Source organism: Amblyomma americanum, chromosome 4 (assembly GCF_052857255.1).
Source record: "Amblyomma americanum isolate KBUSLIRL-KWMA chromosome 4, ASM5285725v1, whole genome shotgun sequence".
Lineage (NCBI taxonomy): Eukaryota > Metazoa > Arthropoda > Arachnida > Ixodida > Ixodidae > Amblyomma > Amblyomma americanum.
In genome coordinates, this window is record NC_135500.1 from 22,863,199 (window position 1) to 22,887,121 (window position 23,923).

General features: G+C 51.2%; 1 protein-coding gene across 8 annotated transcripts in view; it reads left to right on the forward strand.

Annotated features, from left to right (window-relative positions):
- Positions 1-23,923, forward strand: part of PRAS40 (Proline-rich Akt substrate 40 kDa) — a 111,448-nt gene that overhangs the window by 20,490 nt on the left and 67,035 nt on the right. For 7 of the 8 annotated variants that reach the window (XM_077660796.1, XM_077660799.1, XM_077660798.1 and 4 more), the window contains 2 exons: positions 6,631-6,742; positions 18,257-18,359. In XM_077660796.1, the coding sequence (XP_077516922.1) occupies positions 6,631-6,742; positions 18,257-18,359 (215 nt within the window). The remainder of the gene's footprint in view (positions 1-6,630; positions 6,743-18,256; positions 18,360-23,923) is intronic. The other variant, XM_077660803.1, reaches the window with a different exon arrangement.

Here is a 23,923-nt window from a genome sequence, read left to right on the forward strand (position 1 = left end):
GATGCAGTTGCCTGCGTGCATAGAGCGAAAGGCGACACACGACATCACCTGATTGGTGCAGCCACAGTTTAGACATACTCATGCAGCAAAAACAATATGAAAGACACAATAAAATAAAATAAAACAATATTGTTACGGGGATGTTACGGCGGTAAGTCTATATTGGCGGCTGCTCTGAGATAGCCAGCACTCAGCTCAGAACCGAGCGCCCAGCTACCAACTGTCAACGTCGTCGTCGTTCAGCGCACCGCCACTTCTTCGTTCATGATTCGTCCACTTGTAACACTATCCCCCTCGGCTGAAGGCAACGTCCCGGTGCGTGTTAGGCGTGCGATATCGATGGTGGGTGATAGGGCTTGAGGCGAGCTACATGAACGACTTCGGACTTCAGTGGAGCGGACGTCGACTTTGGGTGCAGCGGCGTGATTTCATACGTTACGTCGGTCACTGCCCGTAATACACGATAAGGACCTGTGTAGCGCGGCAGAAGTTTTTCACATAACCCCACACGACGGGATGGGAGCCACAGCAAGACGAGAGATCCGGCAGGGTATCGCAAATCACGGTGCAGGCCATCGTAGCGGTGTTTTTGAGCCTCTTGGGAGGCGGAGAGCTTGTGTCGAGCAACCTGGCGGGCGTCGTCTGCTCGGGCGATAGCGTCACGCGCATATGTAGTGACAGGGCCAGCTGTGGGCAGCAGAGTGTCGAAGGGCAGTAAGGGGTCTCGTCCAAAGAGAAGATAGAAGGGCGAGTAACCAGCGGTATCATGGCGCGAAGAGTTGTAGGCGAAGGTGACAAAAGGCAAGCTTATGTCCCAGTCCCGGTGGTCGTCGGATACGTACATGGCGAGCATGTCTGTCAGCGTGCGGTTGAGACGCTCCGTAAGGCCGTTCGTCTGAGGATGATAAGCAGTGGTGAACTTGTGACGAACGGAGCACGAACGAAGGATTTCGTCAACAACTCGGGAAAGGAAGCAGCGGCCACGGTCGGTAAGGAGTTGACGGGGAGCGCCGTGGTGTAATATGACGTCGTGCAGAAGGAAGTCAGCGACGTCAGTGGCGCAGCTGGTTGGAATGGCGCGAGTGATCACGTACCGCGTGGCATAATCGGTGGCGACGGCAATCCACTTGTTCCCCGTGGAGGACTCCGGGAAGGGCCCAAGTAAATCTAGCCCAACACGAGAAAACAGGTCGGTCGGGATGGGGATCGGCTGCAGGTGTCCAGACGACAGGACAGCGGGCTTCTTTCGGCGCTGACAGACGTCGCAAGCGGCGACGTAGCGTTGGACGGAGCGGTACAGACCAGGCCAGAAGAAACGCCAGCGCACGCGGTCGTACGTACGGGAGACACCAAGATGACCAGCCGTAGGTGCGTCATGCAGTTGTTCGAGGATAGCGGACCGTAGGTGGCGGGGAACAACGAGCAAGTGCTCAGCGCCATCAGGTCGCATGTTGCGGCGGTACAGCATGTTCCCGTCCAGCAAAAACCGGGCCAGAGAAGTGTCGCGGCGGTCGGTGCTGAGGCGGTCGATGAGAGAGGTGATGGTGGGATCCAAGCGCTGTTCGTCGGCAATGTGGGAGAGGTCGGAGATGGAGAGGACACAGGCATCCGACTCACAGTCTGTAGAAGGAGGATCGACGGGATAGCGGGACAGGCAGTCTGCATCTTGATGGAGGCGACCGGACTTGTGAACCACGGAAAAGGTGTATTCTTGCAATCGCAATGCCCACCGGCCAAGACGGCCAGTAGGGTCCTTGAGAGATGAGAGCCAACACAGGGCGTGGTGGTCGGTTATAACAGTGAATGGGCGGCCGAACAAGTGTGTGCGGAATTTTCCAATGGCCCAAACAAGAGCCAGGCACTCGCGTTCTGTGATGGAGTAATTCTTCTCGGCGGAAGAAAGAAGACGGCTGGCGTACGCAGTCACGCAGTGCTGGCCGCGTTGTCGCTGAGCAAGGATGGCGCCAATTCCGTGACCACTGGCATCGGTGCGAAGTTCAGTCGGGGCAGACGGGTTGAAATGGCCCAATACAGGAGGGTTGGTGAGGACGGCGATAAGGCTGGAGAATGCAGTAGCCTGCTCTGGGCCCCAGGAAAAAGGAACGCCTTTCTGCAACAGATTGGTGAGAGGGCGAGCGACGGCTGCGAAGTTCGGGACTAACCGGCGAAAGTAGGAACAGAGACCGATGAAGCTGCGGACATCACTGGGCGAGCGGGGACAGGGAAAAGCACTGACGGCACGAACTTTATCATGGTCAGGTTGTATGCCACTCGCATTCACCAAATGGCCGAGGACTTTGAGTTCGCGGCGGCCGAAAGTACATTTTTTTTAGTTGAGTTGAAGACCTGCGCAGCGGAAAAGTGCCAAGATGGACGAAAGGCGAAGCAGGTGGGTTTCAAAAGAGGGCGAGAAAACAATTACATCATCTAAGTAACAAAGGCAGGTCGTCCACTTGAAGCCCCGGAGTAACGAGTCCATCATCCGTTCAAATGTGGCAGGGGCGTTACAAAGGCCGAAGGGCATGACCTTAAAATGGTAAAGGCCATCAGGGGTGACGAAAGCTGTTTTCTCGCGATCTCTTGCGTCAACAGAGATTTGCCAATACCCGCTACGAAGGTCGATGGAAGAAAAGTAGCGGGCGCCATGTAAACAGTCCAGGGCATCATCTATGCGCGGAAGGGGATAGACGTCTTTCTTCGTGACCTTGTTGAGATGACGATAGTCGACGCAAAACCGCCAAGTTTGGTCTTTCTTTTTCACGAGCACGACAGGAGATGCCCAAGGGCTGTTTGAAGGCTCGATGATATCGTTGGCCAACATCTTGTCCACCTCCCGCTGGATGATCTGGCGCTCTGGTAGCGACACACGATAAGGCCTCCGGTGTATAGGTCTGGCATCTCCGGTGTCAGTGCGGTGAGTCACTACCGATGTTTGACCCAGAGGAGCAGAAGCGAAGTCAAAAATGTCGGAGTAGGACACCAAAAGGTTGTGAAGATCCTGTGCATGCTCGGGGCTCAGGTCAGAAGCAATCATCGCAGAAATGGATTGCGGAACGTTGGCCGGGATGTCGGCTGCTTGAGAGACAGTAGAAGGCGGTCCAGGTGAGAGAGCAGTGACGGTACAGTCGGTGAGAGAAGACAAAGTAGCAAGCGATATGCCTGCAGGAAGAACTTGTGGTGACAAGCTGAAGTTGAGGACAGGAAGGGAGGTGCTATTCTTGGTGACGGTCACAATGAGGTGCGGAAGAACAACATTGCGGGAGAGAACGACATCGGCGAGTGGACAGGCAAGATAATCCCCATCAGGAACCGCAGGAAATGGGGACATAGGCAGATAAACGGCAGAGTCGGGGGGGGCAGGCGAGCGTACTCGGTGGAGCGAAGGCGGGGCGTGGAGCTTGAGGGTGTGTCGGCTGAGCTGAGAGGCAGGTCCAATCGTAGAAGGCCGCTGGAGCAGTCGACAAGGGCAGAGTGAGCGGTTAGAAAGTCTAGACCAAGGATCACATTGTGAGGGCAGTGTTCGAGGACGGTGAACAAAACTGGGATGTGACGATCGGCAAGAGTGACGCGGGCAGTGCACAGGCCAGTGACGGCAGCAGTGCTGCCATCGGCAACGCGAACGGTGGGCGAAGCGGCAGGGGTCTGAACTTTTTTGAGGCGACGGCAAAAGGATGAGCTAAGAACCGAGACTTGGGCACCAGTGTCAATGAGGGCAGAAACAGGAACACCGTCCAAAAAAACGTCGAGCAGATTACAGGGCGAAGGCTGGGTCAGTAGAGGATTTTCAGGTCGGGGCACCAATGCAGCATCACCTCCGGGAGCTGCACTGGCTAGTTTCCCGCGAAGCGGCCTGCAGAGGACGGTGAGTAACTGCGGTGCGGAAGAGGTGAGCGGGAACGGTGGGCTGTCGGGGAGGGAGAGCGGCTGGTTCTACGAGGAGGCGGTGTGGACTCGGCGCTGGGTGGGTCATTCCGAGGCGTGAAGCGATGGGGTCCATAGTCATAACGGCGGTCGACGTAGGGCAAAGGTCGGGGAGGTGCGGACCAACGGCTGCGGCAGTGGCGGGAGATGTGGCCTACGCGCGAGCACGTAAAGCAGATCGGCCGGTCGTCAGGGGTACGCCACTCATCCGGATTGCGATACCTTGTGTAACTTTGGACGAAGGTGTTGCGGGCCGTAGCAGTAGCGACCACGGGAGAGATGGGGCTCGCACTCCGAGGTTCGACGGGACGATGGCTGGAGGGCATGCCCAAGTTGGCGACCTCCTGGCGGACGACAGCTTGAATAAGGGATATTGTGGCCAGGGTGTTGTCCGACAAGGGCGCGTTGGGCGTAACAGGAGCCAGCGCCTCCAGTTCACGGCGCACGATGCGAGTCACGTTGTCGGGGTTGGAAGGCTGCCTTAGTGTCGGCAGATCCTCGCACGTGGAACTGGCAGCTGTGTTAGGCAGGCGGTCGAAGCGGTGTGCAATGCGCTGGTGCTTGGCCTGCTCGAAGCGTCGACACACCTGCAGCACGGAGTCAACCGTAGAGCAGTCCCGGCATAGAAGAAGGTGGAAGGCATCGTCGGCAATGCCTTTAAGAATGTGGCCTACCTTATCGTCTTCGGTCATGTTGGGATCGACCTTTCGGCACAGTGCCAAGACGTCTTGAATGTATGTAATATATGATTCAGTGGCCGTTTGCGCGCGAGCTGCAAGTTCTTTTTTGGCAGCAAGCTGACGGCCAACTGGTTTCCCAAACAGGCCGCGGAGCTTTTGCTTGCAGGCATCCCACGTGGCAATCTCTTCTTCGTGGGTTTCGAACCAGACGCGTGCGGTGCCGGCGAGATAAAATATTACATTGGCCAGCATCAGCGTGGCGTCCCACCTGTTGTGCTGGCTAACACGCTCGTAAAGCGAGAGCCAGCCCTCGACGTCCACGCCATCTGTACCGCAGAATGTGCCCGGGTCGCGAGGGTGGGCTACGACGACAGTTGGCGTGGCAGGCGCAGACGGAGGGGCCGGGTCGGTAGTCATCTCGCCGGTTCGGCCCGTTGTCTCGTCGGCTCGTCGGGTCGTCGGCATGTCGGCTCGAACCCGCGACCTCCACCAAAAGATGTTACGGGGATGTTACGGCGGTAAGTCTATATTGGCGGCTGCTCTGAGATGGCCAGCAGTCAGCTCAGAACCGAGCGCCCAGCTACCAACTGTCAACGTCGTCGTCGTTCAGCGCACCGCCACTTCTTCGTTCATGATTCGTCCACTTGTAACAATATTATAGGAAGACTGCAAGATTTCTTGTACAGCAGTAAAGTTATACATATAAATTTAAAATAAAAATTAATGTTCACTTGGCAAAGCAACTGAAAGATATCCTAAACAAAGTGAACATTCTAAACTGCGACAGTAAATATACTGACACTGCAGTGCCTACAAACATAAGCTGTCTTACACATGGTTCAAGATGTAAATATTTTCCTTTTTTGGGAAAGCACACGAAAAGGAACAGTGTTTCATGATACTGAACAGGTCAGGATAAAGCTTCAACAGGTTAGGAATTAGCCAACTGGATAGTTGTTTTTTATAGTTGGTCCTACATCTAGTTTTAATAAAACTGGTTTTGTTAAAGTGGCAGTGTGGCTCATGTTTTGTGTATTTTAAAGCGCACAGTTGTGGATCACATTTAAAACCTGGCAATTCACTCTCTGACAATTGCAGCTTTACAGTGACGCACTGTCTACTGTCCTCCAGAACCAGTGTTTGATGTACCATATTTACACGATTGTGTAAATATGGTACACCTCACCTCACATTTGTGAAAAAAAAAAAAAAGCAACTTGGAGGTCGCTTACACTTGGCCTTTAATAATAGAACGCGATAGCACTATCCTGCAGCCTCCGCTTATCGCCAGCCGCTATCAGCTGCCATGCGTGGGAGCGCCCGTGGGCACATTCCAGAACGAAAATGTATTAGTCACTGGACTACTTGTTCAAACTTGCGCCATCGTCCTTACCAGCGCTGCCGTCGTGGCCGCTGCTGTGGTCCCACAGCTCGTCGTTCTAACATCGTCGTGCAGCAAAATCTCGCACTTCGCAAACAGCCACATCATTACATCACGTGGAACAGCTGAAAATTTTGTTTTATTGCAGCCATTAGAACGAGACCATGAGAACGAGTCTGTGTGTTTCCTCGTTCTCGGTTCCGTCCGCACTGTTTCTACCCAAAGTGAATACTTACCAGCTCGCCCAACTATCTATTCTATTACAGTGTCATTATTTTGGGGAGGGGGGTTGGGGGAGGGGAGGGGGGGGTCTTTTCATGGCAGCCACCCTGCCCCTGCCTGTCCAGCCTGTCCCTGCTCCCCCTTACAGTTCGAGTGGGGGATTTCCCTCTCCCCACTCTTCCACCTGCCAGCCGTGGCAGGTGCACACAAACTACGTTGCTGGGCACATTTTCTTCATGGTGGGGCTTCTGATCCCAACGCATTAAAACCCTGCGCATCCATGAGTTTGAGTGTCTGGCACGAGTACGTGTTCTGTTGCTTTACCACGCTGTTGCGGCTTTTGACGGAATGCCGACTCTCTCCTAGCAGCTGTGAGCCCTGCTGTGGTATGCCACACTCATTGGGGAGCTATGCTCTGTTGTGCAGGGGGATGCCGACCGGATCGAGGCACTGCGAGCGTCTGCTGACTACTCCCCCTGCTTCCACATTTTGTTACCCCCATTGGCTGGCAGCCAGGAAGGAGGTGCCGGCTCACAAGGTAGGCCTTGCTGCCTGCTTTGTACCAGCTGAGCTGCACAAAGTGCTGCATTTTTAATGCAAGGGTATTTAAGTTGTCGTCTCATAAAATATTTTTGCCTTCTACATCACGAAATTCCCTAATCAGTTGAGAAGGTCATGACGTCATCAACACCATGTGACTACAAATGGACCAATCTTAGGGCACCACCAAATTTGAAAATCTCGGGACTTCTAAATTTGGAATTTGCCCTACCCAAGAATATGGGTTAAGGTGGACTAGTGGGGATTAGTGGATGGATTAAGGTGGATAATCCAATTGAAGGTACTGGAACATTCTAGAAGACATGGCGAATGATGAAATCGCCCCGCCAACTATTCAGTAATACGTAAAGACCGCCAGAAGAACGCTGTGGCCTAGCGTTGTTGATAAAACATGTTGGGATTGGGCTTCTAGAGCGATCGGAGTGCGCGCTCGCTGCTGCTGTTTTGCGCATTAGAGAGACCCTCCGCGGGGTGTCCGCAAGCGGAATGCAGGTAGCCGTGATGGTTGTCCTCCTTTCCATTACCAAGGGAAGCTCTTTTGATGAACCGCTGTAAATCACCCTCCCTTCCGTTCTTCCCGCTTCGGCCTCCCATCCCCAATTGGGTCACTCCGAGTTACAGTTTCGGTCCGTTTTTTCGGCGGGAGGCCCGTGTGGGAAATGAATGGGGAGATTGGCATGGACTCGGGCAGCAGAAAGGTGTGTAGATTTCGCCTCCCGGGTGCCCTGGCCTTTGCCGGTGGACCAAGGGTGCGGGTGGTGTAAGCTTGCAAACCTGGTATGTATGTTGAGTCCAGGCCCGAGCCTCCGGAGTCCTGTCACCCGCCTGTGTGGCACTCACACGCTCCGGATTCTGGAGGGCCTGATTTGGCTGGTTCTCAGTCATCGCCGGCCATTACCGGTGACGACGCGCGATGAGCCATCGACGTGCGACCTGCGTCGTCAGGATGTGCTCCGCTCTTCCCCATCCTCCCTCGTGTTATGTCGCACGCGATTTAACCCTTTGGTTGGCCGTGCGGCATGCTATTGCCCTTGGCTGTGCCGTCACGCGCATATGTAGTCTATGCTTTATGCGCGCGGCTTCGCGGGCCCGCTTTTGGGTGCTGCGGCTGGGCTATGGTTGTACTGATGTCTGGGGACCAGTGCAGTGTTATGTAATGCAGCTTCCTGGGTAACAAACACTTGTGCTCTCAAATAACTGTGCCTAGCTTCCTTCAGAGCGAGAGTGCAGGTGCGCGGCGAATGCTGGCTATACCCCCAGCTTGCTCTAGCCCGAACCCACAATATGTGAGCGAAGTACCACTCAATTAACACTTCGGCACGGGTTCATAACTAACCCCACATAATTGGCGCATCAACCTCGGGCAGTTCCTGCCTTTGCAGTTACTACATTCAGTTGCAAGCTTGAGGGTCAGTTAAGCCAGCTGGTAACGCGCATTTGAGACGCCTTTCTATCCTCCGTAGTGGGTAGTTAGGATATGTCAGTAAGCTTGCGAATTTGTAACTTAGGGTCGATGGGTGCATGACAAAGGAACCTTTGTTCGATGTCGAGGCAAGGTGCATGCAGCCAGCCGCCTTTTGTGTGGATGCTATCGCACTGGTGCCGACGGGGACTATGCGTAGGAGCAGCCCCGCGCAGCGCCGAGGAGTGGCAGGGCAGAGGCTTGGCTTGGTATGACACTGTGTATGGGCGGCAAAACTGGCCGGACTCCTTGGGAGCAGCTAGGATTATTTTCAGCCCTAAGAGCGTTTCAGGGCCCAGCGCGGCGACTCCTTTTGCGTTTAGAATTCACGGTAGCATCAGGGAGACAATGCGTCGGAACATCGCTGGTACTGCGTTGCGCGCATGAGGCCGTGGAATTCTGTCTCTTGAGAGAGGGACCTGGCGCCGTAACACTAGCCTGTATTGCAGCGTGCGCCGAGGGGCCGAAGCCAGATGGAACTGGCGTCCCTGAGGCTTTCCTTGGTGGGTCATGATGGCTCGTGCTGGAATATCAAGTCCACCGAACAGCATTCGCAGCATCTCTTTCTAAATTAAATTCCTTCACGGCCCACTTCTGTTGAAGACGATCAGTAAGGCAGACTGACCGCAAGAAGGCAGTTGCGCTCGCTTTCGAGGAGCTGATCCGCAGATTTCTCCCCTAGCGATACCTACTAACCTTTGTTCCGTGCCGAGAGACAGGGTTGAGATGGCGCGAAAGGATCTTTCCTTTCTATGCGCAGTTTTTCTGTTAACTTGTTCGTGCCCTTTGTAGCGCACGGAGAAGTCGGGTTACACATCCGACTTGATCGCTTACTGTTGTGAGCGAGATAGGTGAAGTTGAGGTCCACTGATTCCATGTTTTGGCAAGCGGGCTTGAGCTTAGCAAACGACCACTTTCGGTTGTCTCTTCGGTGCCTCCTCAGACGACATTCACCTTTGTGTTTTGTCCCATGCTTCATATCGTACATCTTCGGTTGAGAGCTGAGCTCAGGCTTTACCAGCCTTCGCCGCGATGAGCCCGTTCCGCAGCGGTCCCGGAGCGAGCTACTTTGCTGAGCCTTCAGCCCGTTATTTGAGTGGGAGAATGCATGTTACGTTTCTGTGTAGTGCTGGCAATGTTTCAAAATGTATTTTCCCGTTAAATGTTTCCCATCTGTATAATATGAGTTTGGAAGTGCTTTGTTTTCTCGCGTATGTACAGTGTAGTATTGTAGATAATGAAACGTATTTCGGTTCACTTCAGAAGAGGACCTTCTTTGTCTCATTGTGGCGCAAAGGGTCGTGTGCAGTGTTTCCTTTTTTTTCCGGAAGACCCGGGAGGGGCTGTTGTTGTGGGGGGTGAAAAGCTTTCTTTTCCTCCGTGCGTGAGCCAGTGGCCTCCTCCTTTCCACTGTGCCCGGTCGCCGCTTAGCTCCTATCGTTTACGCTTCTCGTTCGCCAAGTGGGTCTACAGATGTCGGAGAGGCTGTGTGCGCGGGTACGAATCCGTTGAGCGGGGGCCATGTGGGAAGAGAAAGTAAATAAGAGCATGCAGAGCAGTAGCTGAAGGGCATGCCTGTTAGCCATGTTTCTGAATGTATGTGTGCTCGCAGGAATACGCGGGAAGTCAGTGTCCACGTTGCTCGAGATCCTCCTCACCCTTGGCCATTGTAGCGCCCAAGGGTGCGCGCCTGCTTGGGTGGAGAGAAGTGCGTTTGTTTGTAAATGCTTTTCTTGTTCAGAGGCTTGGTATGTAGTGCCTTCAGGGACCTTGCAGTGGACAAGAACCGGGGCCTTGGAATGTTTTTTTTCTTCATCACACCTGTTGCTGAACCATGGTGCTTTGAGTGTTTCTCAGTGTGCGAGAGCTCCGTGGTAGCCGGTGCGTGCCATGAGACAATGGGGCCTTGGCTGCAGTCATCGATGAACAGCACTGAGCTGCCCATAGTGCCGCCTTGCTATGACACCATCTGCACAGCCTCGAGTACGTGGTGAGCTTTGCGGCCACAGCTCGATGACGACGAGTGAGCTGGTTCCGGTGATTGATGGTTGCTGCTCATTGGGATCGACACCCGATTCCTTCGGAGATATCGCGGCTCCGGCGGTTAGTTGTGCCGAACTTTTGCCGGTGCTTCATCGTGCGTGTTCCGTGCCGTTGTGGCAGTGCGGAAGCAGGAACTTAGTTTTTGAGCAGATGTAAGAGTGCATTGTTGTATATTTGTACAGTGTATAGCTTCGAGTGTTAATATTTAGTGCTTGCTATGTCGCAAATGCTTTTGTGAACTTCTTGTGCAGTGCCGCATGCTTAGTGTTTTATAGTTGTAGCGTCTGTGGTAATGTTGTGTAAGTGTGTTTAAGGGCTGGAGGCATGGCGAAAGGCTGGTAGCTCGTTGATGCTAGCGCAGGCAGTTTTGTGCTTTGTGTAGTGATCGTAGCTCTGCTTTCAGTGCGATGGGGGCATTTAAGAAGAGGGGGATGTGGGGATTGGGCTTTTTGAGTGATCGGAGTGCGCGCCCGCTGCCGCCGTTTGCTCGTTAAGGACCCCCCGTGGGGTGTCCGCGAGCGGAATGCAGCCAGCCACGATGCTTGTCCTCCTTTCCAAGGGAAGTTTTTTTGAAGAACCGCTGTAAATCACCCTCCCTTCCGTTCTTCCCGCTTCGGCTTCGCGTCCCCATTGGGTCACTCCGAGTGACAGTTGGTGTGCGTTGTTTCGGTGAAAGGCTCGAGCGGGAAATGAACAGGGAGATTGGCACGGACTCGGGCAGCAGAACGGTGCGTAGATTTCGCCTCTCGGGTGCCCCGGCCTTTGTCGGGGTACCAAGAGCGCGGATGGTGTAACCTTGCGCACCTAGTATGTACGCTTAAGTCCAGGCCCAAGCCTCCGGAGTCCTGTCACCCGCCTGTGCGGCACTCACACGCTCCGGATTTTGGAGGGCCTGATTTGGCTGGTTCTCAGTCATCGCCGGCCATTGCCAGTGATGACGCGCGATGAGCCATCGATGTGCGACCTGCGTCGTCACGATGTGGTCCGCGCATTCCCCATCCTCCCTCGTGTTGTGTCGCGTGCGATTAAACCCTTTGGTTGGCCGTGCGGCATGCTATTGCCCTTGGCTGTGCCGTCACGTGCGTATGTAGTCTTTGCTTTGCGCGCGCGGCTCCGAGGGCCTGCTTTCGGGTGCTGCGGTTGGGCTATGGGTTGTACTGAGGTCTGGGGACCAGGGCAGTGTTACGTAATGCAGCTTCCTGGGTAACAAACACTTGTGCTCTTAAATAACTGCGCCTACCTTCCTTCGGAGCAAGAGCGCAGGCGTGCGGCGAACGCTGGCTATGCCCTCAGCTTGCTCTAGCCCGAACCCGCGAAGTGCCACTCAGTTAACACTTCGCCGTGGGTTCGTAACTAACCCCAGAAACAGCACTTCTCTTTCGTCATCCTGCCACACGTAGAAGGGGCTGAGGCCATGTTTTGTAAGCTGCAAACCAATGGTGGTCGTATTGTCGTAGGTTGTTTTTGCTGAAGCCCTTCTTTAGGGCACAAGTGTATAACTGATATTCAAGAGTTCATGCAACACCACATTTGCAGCTTCAATTCTGAAGTGATACTCATAGTTGATCTTAACCTACCTGAAATGGATTGGACCTTTCATGCCCTGTGACTTATGCAGTCGTTGATTTAATTTTTAACTTTAGCCTTCGTCAAACAGTATCATGTTCTATGTGCACACAAGATACATAGAAAAAATACTTGATCTTTTATTTCTCGGTGATAATTTTCTACTGGACCAGACAGATCTCATCAAAGAGATGTCTGACCACGACGTTCCCATTTGCATTTTATTCCTAAGAATTATTATCATGCCTGGAGCCGTATTAACAACCGTGCGTAAGTTTGACATAGCTGATGGTGCAAGCGTACTTATCTTGAACATGAATTTCACTCTTTTTTCCACTCTATCGTGGAGCACAGATACAGGTATTAATGCTGACTGGCTTTTGTTTAAGAACATTGTATGTCGCTGTGTATCTCATTTTGCACCCCTGTTATCAAAATACCCTCCACCAAAAATCCTTGGATTACACATGTCATCATTCATGCAAAACATCGAGGTAAATGGCGTAGGCAGAACATCAAGTCCAAAGGAGTAACCGCACTTAAAACATGAAGGCTAGCATGCGTTACTTCAGACTTTGAGCAAAAAGCAAGAAAGGTCATGCAACACTATTTTCAGATGACACTTCCTAATTTCCTCATGAATAATCCGGAGTGGTTTTGAAAACATTTTAGCTCAAGCAAAACTGATACCTCTCATTTTCAAATTAGAGAAAAAGGTTAGAAGAGCAAACATGCATAATGGTTTCTTTTGTTTGGTTTCCACTGTAGGTAACTGTGTTATACACGAATAAAATTATGCAATGTTTTGAAACTTGATCCCCGTATCATTACCGACGCTGGTGTTTTTAATCGTCACCTCCCTTTGGACAGTGAAAAAGCAGGTTGTCCCTATGAAATTCCAAATGCATTTTTAAAATGATATGCCAAACCCTGCAGCAAGTACCTCGGTATAATCTGTTGCAAATCCCTTAGCATTTCCAGACTACCAGTTGACTGGAAAACAGCCAATGTACATTCGAACCAAATTATCACAACTAGGTTTGATCTAGTTATTCATTATTTCAATTAATTTCTGAGAATCGTAAATCTACAGCATGGATGTGTTGGGAAATGTACCGTACAAAAATTAATGTCACATCCGGTTGATCAAACTCAAACTTTGGGCAACATTGAGTGGCTCAAAAAGCTGGCTTTCCCTCAAAACATCTCCAGTGTTTAGCTTTCCTGGATGGACTAGCGGGTCCTATTGGTGCTATGGGGCTGTGTAGCACGCGCAAACCAATGATGACACGGATTTTCCTACGTCACGGGTACAGCCAACAGTATGTAATTTGATCACGTGCCAGCTGTGCCCGCATTGTCATGCAGTTCGCACATACGGTGCGTCGTGCTGCCATCGGCAATTTGGCATGGTTTTCGTTATATCTGTGTGCGCACAATGGCGGCCACAATTTGGCAGAACCTCCTGTTTTCCATGAAACTGGAAATTATCAAGCAAGTTGAATGCAGCGCACAAGATTCCAAGATGCACGCTGAGCGGTGCCACATCAGTGAAAGCTGGCATGTAAAAATCCTGCCTATTTCATGGTGCGTTGTAGCCTATGCACCTTGCCTATGTGCGCATAATGGGAGGTGTGACTACGATCGCAGGGCGCCTGTCGCGAGGCCAGAAAATGGCCTGGTCACATAGTTTCGGTTTCTGAGCTTCACCGCTCTGCTCCCCCCCCCCTTCCCGCTCCTCCCTGCGCAGCTACTGATAGTGGCTGACGATAACATCTTGCATGCATTGCCTTTGAGCTGATGTTGCCTCAAGTGCTTTCGCAAGTCCTACTCAGTTTAACTGCATTAAAATCCTACCATATTTATTTCGGCATTTTCGGCATTTTTGTTTTTTGAGGAGCGTGGGGCATATTATAAATCATCCTTCGGATATTTGGGTGTCTTGAAATCCAAATTAATGAGGTTTTACTAGTCATCGTTTTATTTTTTGGTGCCAGTCAGAGATTTTATTGTTGCTCCTTTTGAACAACTGCATTACAGATTGCATGCTGTAATGCTGACTAATCAAACATACATTTATGTGCACATCATGTTTTTCTTTTTATACTGTGCTGAGTCAGTCTAGTTTTGTTTATTTCAGTTGCAAAGACCATACACTATTTTGAAGAAAAAAAGGGGGGGGGGGGGTAATAACATTTTCCGTTTATATTTTCTGAAATTTTTAGTTTCATACTGAAGAGATGTTCGATTTGATATTCAAAGTGATTTTTCTCGTCATATTTGAAAATTTCAGTTTCGCACACCCCTTCTTAACAAGTGTTTTCGCCTGGTCCCAGCAGAAACTAAATTTTTAGCTTATATAACGTTTATTAAACGTGTACTAGAATGTGCTTCTACAGTTTGGTTTTTTTAGTCTGTAACTACAGTCAAGTCCCACTTTAACGAAACACACGGGACCCGCAAAAAATTTCATCAAGCGGAAGCGGCATTGGCGTGAAATCAGGCCAGATCATTGACTCATTAGACCAGATAGTTCATGAATGCTTTTTTTTTTACAAAAATTTGTCAGTTTTGGTCTTCGCCGTTTCGAAATCAGTGTCGTGGCGATTTTCTTGCCTTTTCAAAAATATCGGAACTGCGTAATAAATGCACCCGCTAGATTTGCTATCATTTGGTTTCATTTATCGTCTTACTCCAATTCATTCATTCCCCGTACCATCATTGAATGGAATAGTTTGCAATCAGTCATCGCCATAGAAACTGACATTTAAAAAATTCCAAGAGCTTCTTTGCTGGGACGGAAATGTGTAAAAATTTGCTGTTTTTGTTTGTGTTTATTTTTTTCTTTTGTGTTATGCCTTATGTTTTAATTAGCGTTTTTTGTTACACTTCTTGCTAAAATGTATCGCATATATTATTATGAATTCCCCCCCCCCCATGTAATACCCTCCTCTGGAGGGCCTTTAGGGATAACGTGAATAAATCAATAAATAAAGAAATTATACTAATACAGTAAAAGCTCGCTAATTCAAACTCGAAGGGGACCAGAAAATTGTTCGAATTAAGCAAAGTTCGAATTATCGAATGGTCGCCAGAATGAGCGGTCATTGCACCCCGCTGTGCAGGCAGAATCCGAAGCAGTCACATCTAGACTCAATATCGCGAGCTAGGCGCTACTGCACATTTGTGGCGGGCGATTCTGAGAATTAAATTCATGCGGTCCTAATGGCAAATGAAATAAATTAATCGGTCAGTTATGTGGCAGAAACAAGTACTGGAATGCACTCGCGTAAGCAGCGTGCTTTAGTGCCTGAATATAGGATGCTATTTATGCTCCAAAACAAGGTTATCTAGTTATCTACGGTGAAAGGTTGTCAAAATTAAAAGTTATCAGTGATTATCATTTTCTTGCATTCCTTCAGCTCGAGACTCCATCAGCATCATCTGCAGCTTGCCCAAGAGCTCCAGCGCATTGCCCGTATTCTCAGTGGCAGAGAAGTAGCGTGCTGCAACATCAAGTGCCGACGCTACTTCACATGCACTTGGCGGTGGCATAGGCTCGTTGCCACAGTGGTACTCATCACTGTCGGCTGTGCTCACCGCCCGTGAGCCCTGTGGTGTCTGCTGACAGCATGCAGCCTCAATTATATCGGCGTCACTCAAGGACTCCAATGTCTCCACACTGCTGTCCACGTAGCTCGCAGCAACAACGAAAAGCATGACTGCAGCGCACGAACCACCGTTGCCGCTGTACTGAAGTTGGGTACACTACGTGATCGCGACCCTGCGACTGCTGCACAATGAAAACCTGGAAGGCTTGCGCCGAAGTATCGGTGGCGCGGGCAAGGGCTCCGGCGGCAAAAACCTGCTTTGACATGCGCCGCAGCGCAGGCTCCGCCAGACTCGTCGTGGCTTTTTTCTTTCTTTTCCATTGTTTTACACCTCTAGTAAATTTTCAGCGCGTTGTAGACTCGCTATAGGTCAACTTCTATATATGAGGAGCGGTGTAAGCCAGTGGCTCCTAGTTTGAATTAACCGTAGCGGATGCCGACTTGCTCGAATTATCGGGAGTTTTCCCCCTTTGAAATACACAGGGCTGTGCCGGGACCCAAGCGTCGGTTCGAATTAACCGAGTTTGAATTAACGAGCTTTTGCTGTATTTTTTCCACACGCGTTTTAAAAGCGCCCTTGCTTTTGTCATGCAAGAACCTGTACTTAGACCACGCTGCCTGGACGCATTTCGGCGTGAACTACGTGTGCGTACGCCCGCGTCACTGCACATCAAAATTGATCCTTTAAATGACCTACCAGGAATGCAGTTGCTCCGATTCTTCGAAGACGTTTTAAGGCGCGCGGTACGAACGTACCGGTGGAGTCTTGTTGAGTTGAGTCATCCGCCAAGAACCACCGACACTCGCAGTGGCTGTATTCGGTTCAGTGCCGGAGTGCGCCATGCAGGAAAGAAAAAAAAAAACTATACCATGATGCTCGTATGCGGTGTGCACGAAAAAGCGAGACTAGAATGCATTGTTGCCGGCGTCAGGCTTCTTGCAGCGACTTGCCGCCCACTGGCGCACTGGGTGACAGCGAATCGTTGCACGCCGCTTGCTCGATGTCGCTATAGCTTAACGGCTAACATGCTCCGCAAAGAAGCCTTGGAAAAAGCGCTCTGGAACTAGCCACCAGATATCCTTTAACGTTTAACATTTTCACCAATTTCCATTGCCACGTTTGCTTCACATTGAAATGAACGCTGTAGAACTCATTTCATTATTATGCCTGCGTCAACGAAGCGAGCGGTAAAGCCAAAAACCACCTTGCACTAATGACTGCGGTTCGCAAGTGCGGAGTCCGGGCCGTCAGCAGAACCACCGCAGGCAGTAGTGTGCCGCGTTGCATTATGCATACATGACTGCACATTAATTCCGATTCTCCAGGGAATGTCAGGCTGTGCTATTGAAAGTGAAAAGTGTTTTCGGCACCTGTTTTTGGTGAAACCTAGTGAGATACGGCACATGTGGATGCAAAAAAAAAAAAAAAAAATTGGCCGCTTACTTGGAAAACTTTCGTTGAACCTCGCTCCTAAAATTGTTCGTTGTTGGAAAAAATAACTGTATTGCCTTGTATGGTATGCTGACGGGGAATCAGAAATATTTCGTTGTAGCGCAAATTTTGCTGTCGCGGCGTTTATTGTAGCAGAATTTGGACTGCAATATTTCACGACTTGAAAGAATACAAAGTGATGCACTGAGGTTTATTCACAACAAATACAAACAGACTCCCCCCACAGAACTAACTGTAATGCCTGGGCTCAAAACACTATCAACTAGGGCAAAGTGCGCGAGACAGAAATTTCTCTGTCGGCTTCTTAATAACATCTTTAAGGTTGAAGGAAGCCAACAGTCACTGAAACCAAGAAGCATAGGGGATGTATATATTTTTTTATAATTTATGGTGGTCGTCAGTAGGAGCCTAAGAGGATAATTTAAATATAATTATTAGAAAGCAGAAGAAAAAGCACCCACGTGCCATCGGTTGCACGCTAAGTTGCTTTCATCATTAGCCAAAACAGGTATAAGCTTTTCATTCTGACGTGATGCATTGTTCAGCTTGGCAGAGACCTTGGGGAAGAAAGGGAGTCCTGGAAAGGTGGTGTGTTCACTGAGGCATAAGGTTTATTTGCCGTGGATGCTATTGTTATTGCCTAAGTACGAGTAAAATGGAGTCCTGTGACATGCATAGCTAGGCCATATGTGGCAGCACTCTTGAGCAGTGTTTGACAGAGCGTTGATTCCAGTGGGGAAAGAAAAGCTTGCTCAAGGACAACCTGGCTCATGTGAACGGCACTGCTTCACCTTCCTTGTGTTGGTGATGTTGGCGCAAATGGGTCTCACTGGAATCAGTCTAGTACCTGCACGGCTGAGACTGCCAGCAAACATCATGTGTTCCTTGCGATGCTGCCTGCCTTGTTCTTCTTTGGTGGCGTGCTAGTACTCTGGTTGCATGACTGATGCCTGCAAAGGTTCTTCCTTTCAGGCCTAACTTCCTCATTGGGGCTCCCTCATTGATCAGGTGGATACGTCCAAGTTTGCATTTTGGGTCGAGAGGTGGCTATGTCGTTTGGCTGCCGAGACTAAGGTCACGGGATCGGATTCTGCTCACTGTTGTTGCATTTTGATGGGAGGCGATCGGCCAAGTTTCCCACACACTGCCATGCAATGTCGGTGCACATTAAAGAACACCAGATGGTCAAAATTAATCCATAGCCCTCCTCTGCGACGTCCTTGTTATCTCCACTTACCATTGCCTTTTTGGTTTGAAATTCAGTACTGTGTGTTGTTCTGTGTCTTTTCTGCGCTTCTTCAGCAACCTGAAAGTGCCGCTCAGAGGGCCTGCAGTTTCTTGGCCGTATGTGTGCAGGTGCGGAGGAGGTCGAGGAAGGGGTGTTGGTCCGCCTGCGTGTGCAGCAGCTGGCTGCACAGTTCCTGCAGCAGGAGCTGGAGGCAATGGAGGCAAGGTTCAGGTGGGGGCTTCCTCGCTTTTTCATCCACACTGGTAGGCAGCACCTGCTTCAGCCTTTTGATGTGCAGCTGGCATAATCAGAAAAGTCTAGTTGGGCTTAGGCTGCTGACGGTGCTATGCAGGCTGTTATTTCTTCTGAGCGTTAGAAACTGTGACCGCTGACACCCCGGCAAGTAACGACTGAACCGCACTAATTAAAGCCAAACTGCGCGTAAGACTCGTTCGGGCGGCGGGGCCGCGCGCGCTGGAGCCTCACAGAAACGACGCTCTCTCGGTGGCTTTCACTTTCACACTGACTTTATTTACACGGGTCGAAGTTTGACACAAAACACATGGATACAAAAGGGAACAGTGGGAAGGGGAGAAAAGAAGGCATCCCGAGCGGTTGGCCTCGGGCAGTTGGGAGAAAGAGAGATAGAGAGAGCCACTTGTGACCTTGGTCAGACCCGGCGCGAGGGCGGGGGTCGCGTTGCCCCACGTTGAGCGTCTTCCCGTTCCGTCCCTTCGGGGCCGTCTCCTATTTTCCACATCCTCCCTCGCAATGAGCTATTTCGGCTCATTGTGCACTGCGTGACACGTCCCAACCTTGAAGTTCGAGAGGGAAAAGGGCTTGCACTGGCCGACGCATCTCCCCTCTGTTTGGGAGCACAATCTTGCAAGCGCGCACATTACCATCCCTTCCTGGGAAGGTCTCCTTGACTCTCGCCATCGGCCACATCTGGCGGGGCGTCCGTTCGTCGCCGAGCAGCACAATAGCGCCTTCCTGTATGCTTCGCTGCTGTGTAGGCCGGGTGAAATGAGCGGACCTCAGTTCTAAGAGATACTCCCGCCTCCACCGTTTCCAAAACAAATCCACAAGTGCGACGCGGTACTTCCATTTTCTTTGCAGCGTTCCACGCGTCGACTTCGCAGAAGTGGCCGCAGTCGTGGACGGCAAAGCTGTTAGCCGTCGTCCAACAAGGAAATGAGCGGGTGTTAGAGGAGCTGGCTCCCCCGCATCCGAGTGGACATATGTGAGGGGACGGGAATTTACGACCGCCTCGACCTCTGTGAGAACTGTGTGGAGGCTGTCGAAATCCAGGCTGCTTCTGCCGAGTGTTTTGCGAAGGCACGTTTTCACGGTCCGAACCATTCTTTCCCAGAAGCCGCCCCACCAGGCCGTTCTTTCCACAATGAATCTCCAGGACATTCGGTGTTCGCTGAGATATGCCTGGACCTCTGTTCCCCTCGATGCCTGAAACATCGCTGCAATGTCTTTTGACGCTCTTTTAAAGGTCAGAGCGTTATCGGAATAGATTATTTTGCACATCCCGCGTCTGGAAACAAACCTTCTGAGAGCCTTCAGGAAAGAGTTGGATGTGAGGTCTCTCACGAGCTCGAGATGGACTGCTCTGGTTGTCGCGCATGTAAAGAGAGCGATGTACGCCTTGCGAGTCACTCCATTTTCACTGCAGAATAGTGGCCCCGCAAAGTCGACACCTGTGATCTGGAAGGGGTCAGCCTTGGTGACGCGTTCAGGTGGAAGAGGGGCTACGGGTTCACCTGCGGGACGGCAACTTTGTCTCTGGCACGGAACGCAGCGCCTAATCACCGACTTTATTGCTTGTCTTCCTCTCAGCACCCAGTAGCGCTCACGGAGGTGGCATAGGGTGTCTCGCACTCCAGCATGCAGCAAGCGCATGTGCTCGCGCGCGATGAGCAATAATGCGAACCGGTGTGCGCAAGAGATTACTACTGGATGTTTTGTTTCTTCCTCTTCGGCGCTATATTGGAGTCTACCGCCTACCCTGAGTAAACCATCAAGCATCGAGGTAGGGGTTGAGAGCTAGGATGGGCGATCTCTCGTCGAGTGGAGTTGACGACTGAAGTGCGCCTATTTCCTTCGAGAAGCTTGTCATTTGTGACAGTCGAAGCCAGTAGTTCTCGGCCTCCGGCAGTTCTGGTGCTGTTAACTCTCCTTCTCGTTTCAGTGAGGGGTTCCGAGAGTTATGCAGAAAGCGCTGAATCCAGGCTGTTAAGCGAAGGACTCTGGTCAAGGAGCTGCTGTTTTCAATATCTAGCAAAGGCTCCGATGCACTGCAGCTCACTGTATTGAGCACTTGCACGACTCTTTCCTCCTCTGCGCAAATCTTGTTATCGATCTGTGGCAGAACAGTGGGGTACACTGTTGAAGTCTTCAGCCAATCAGGTTCGGTCCACCAGGTTTTACTGTCAATCAAGCTGGATGGCATTTTGCCCCTTGTCAACAAGTCCGCGGGGTTTTCCTTTCCAGGGCAATGCCTCCAGACTAAAGGATCCGTCAGAGATTGAATCTCTTGCACTCGGTTGGCAATGAAAGGTTTCCACTTCAGAGCAGAGCTCTTTATCCAGTTCAGAGCAACAGTCGAGTCACTCCAGCAATGGACTGAAAGAGCTGTCACATTCATCTGCTGAATAAGCGTTTTGGCCAACCGAGCTCCAATTAGAGCCCCCATTAGCTCCAACCGCGGCAATGACAAGCGCTTTAACGGAGCCACCCTTGACTTCGCCATCAAAAGGGATACAGTGAAGCTCCCGTCTTCATTTTTTGTCTTCACGTAAGCTACGGCACCGTAAGCTTTGGGGCTGGCATCACAGAAAACATGTAGCTCCGGCTCGGCATGTTCTCCCTTCAAGGCGATTTTGCGAGGTACTGAAATGCAGCGAAGCTCAGTAAGCTGCTGGCACCAACTGTTCCATTTCTCTAATACGTCTGTTGGCAGCTTCTCATCCCAGTCTGTACCACGCTCCCAAAGGGTTTGAAACAAAATCTTCGCTGTAGTGGAGATCGGGGAGAGGAAACCGAAAGGGTCGAAAATACGCGCTGACGCTTGTAGCAAAGACCTCTTCGTATCCTGCCGCGTTCTCAAGAAATCTATTAGGGTGTTCATCTCAAACACGAAGTCGTCAGCGTGAGGCCTCCATTCGACACCGAGGACCTTTGTCGTCGTGAGCTCCGGCAAGCTGCCTCGTGCGTTATCACTTTCGAATATCATCGTTGCAAGCTCTGCCGCATTCGATCTCCACTTGCGCAGATGCATGCCGGCCTTGTTGATAATGCACTGCGATTCTTCACAGATCCGCTCCGCCTCCTCTATGGTGTCAGCGCCCGTCACTAGATCGTCCACATACAGGTCATTTTTGAGTACATTCGCTGTGCTCGGATAAATGTCCTGCATGGACCCTATATGGTGTTTGAGAGTTGCCGCAAGCAACAAGGGACTCGATGTTGCTCCGAACGGCACTCTCGTCATACGATACTCTTTGACAGGGGGCAGAGGTTCCGACTGCTTGGGCGCTCGTTCATACCACAGAAAACGCAGGGCGTCGCGGTCACTTTCGGCGAGCTGCACCTGGAGGAATGCCTTTTCTATGTCTGCCATGATAGCGATGCTGTGGGTTCGGAACCTGATTAGGATGTCTGAGAGATTTGGATTCAAATTTGGTCCCGCAAACAGAACATCATTGAGCGAGAGCTGACCTTGTGCGCTCGAGGACGCGTCGAAAACAACTCTCAGCCTGGTTGTCTCACTTGTCGGTCTGACAACGCCTCGATGCGGGAGGTAATAAATAGGTCCCTTTGGGGACTCACCATTTTCGTTGACCTCCTCGGTGTGTCCAGAAACCAGGTATTCTCGCAGCGCTTGGTCGTAAGCTTGCATGATGTCGTCACTTCTCAGCAGCTTGGTCGTTAATGACCGAAGCCTCTGCGCAGCTACCCCTTTATTGTCAGCTAAATCTGAAGCATTGTGTTTCCAGGGCAGGGCCACCTGATAACGACCATCTCTGTAAGTGACGGTTTCTTGAAAGTCTTTAAGAACTTCGTCTTCCTTGTTTGTGGCTTCTCTGTCGACTATCCCAAGGTGTTCCAGCTCCCAAAATGATTTCAGCTATCTGGATAGGACGTCGTTGTCCTGTTGGGTGGCCACCAAGATGCGCATGACTCCGGTGGTTGTCGTCAAACACGTCGTCACCGTTGTTTTAGAAACTATACCTTGTAATGTCCACCCAAAGATGGTCTCCACGGCAACGAGCTTGTCGCTGACACGCTTGACTTTTCCGGTGGTGATGTCCCAGTATAGGTCAGCGCCAATCAAGATACAGACGCCGGTGTTCTGTCGATGGTCGCCAGGAGCCAGATCAGCGAGCTGGAGCCCTTGGTCTGCAGCCAGGCTGATAGCGGAGGCGTCCGGTGGTTGTAGAAAGTCCCCGGAAATCTCAGGAACCTCGAGGGCCTCGACTCGAATTATGTTGTCGTTATGCCGGCTTCGTAGCCATAACTCGACTCTATTGCACGTTTTGATGCTTGGCTTCGTGGTCCCAAAGGTGTGAATGGCGAGACGTTCTTCGCCCACCACTCGAAGCTTAAGACGCCGGGAAACTTCTTCTTTTACGAAAGTTCGTTGGCTGCCACCGTCGAGCAGTATTCTAACCAAGGCGCGACTCTGTTTCGCTTCTGCCCAGGCTTGTGCTGTCTGCAGGAGCACGCTCGGAGTGGAGTTAGTCTGTGCCATCTGTAACGATGATTGCACGGTAGTCTCAAGAGGTGCAGGGACGTTTCTTGCATGAGATGGTGTCGGCCTGTTTAACTCGCAGACGCCTGTAGCGTGCCGGGCGGAGCATTTCGCGCACTTAAGCCACTTGGCTGATCGGCATTCGGTTGCCCGATGGTTCCTTTTCGCGCATTTGAAGCACCTTCTCTCTTTGGCCATGATTTCCTTCTTCATTTCTAGCGGAACGCTGACCACACAGTCCTGCGGAAGGTGATCTTCTGCACCGCAAAATGAGCACTGCAACTCTCTGCCTTTTACAGCGAAGACTGCTGCGGAAGGTGTCTTTCCCTTTAGACTTGAATCCCTCGGTTTGAGAACAGTGCTCTGCGACTGGCGGCTGCTGTACTGTGCTCGTTCTCTGCTCTCCACTTCCATTCTTAAGAAATCTAGGAAATCTTGGAGTTCGTCTTGGGGACTGGCTTTAGCGGTAGCTTTCTTCCGGCAGTATTCAAGGCACAGCTGATCAGGAATGCTTTTCCTTAAGACAGTTAGCAACAGCACGCCGTACGTACTCGATGTCACTCCCAGTGCCTCGAGGCTTCGGACTCCCGACTGGATTTCATCATAAAGGGTCCTAAGCCTTTCCGTGTCGTGGAGGTTGTGTACCGGGCGAACACCGAGCAACCGTGACATGTGTTCTTCGATTATGACGTCTTCTTTCCCGAATCTTTCCGTCAGGGTCTTGATCGCTACTGCGTAGTTTTCATGGCTTAGGGATAGCCCTTCGATAGCCGCGGCCGCCTTTCCTGTGAGGTAACTCGTCAAGTACTGGAATTTAGCGATTGCTGAAAGAACTTCATTCTTGTGAATTGTTGATTCGAACTGATTCCAAAATCTCTGCCATGATCGCAAGTCTCCGCTGAACTTAGCGATTTCCAGCTTCGGAAGTTTAGTAGTTGCTGACGGTAGCTGGCTCGTGGTGATGCCGGTGTTCACTGAAGACTGCGAATTAGGCTCAGGAAGAGCCCCCGTTACTGACGGAGTTGTCGATCTA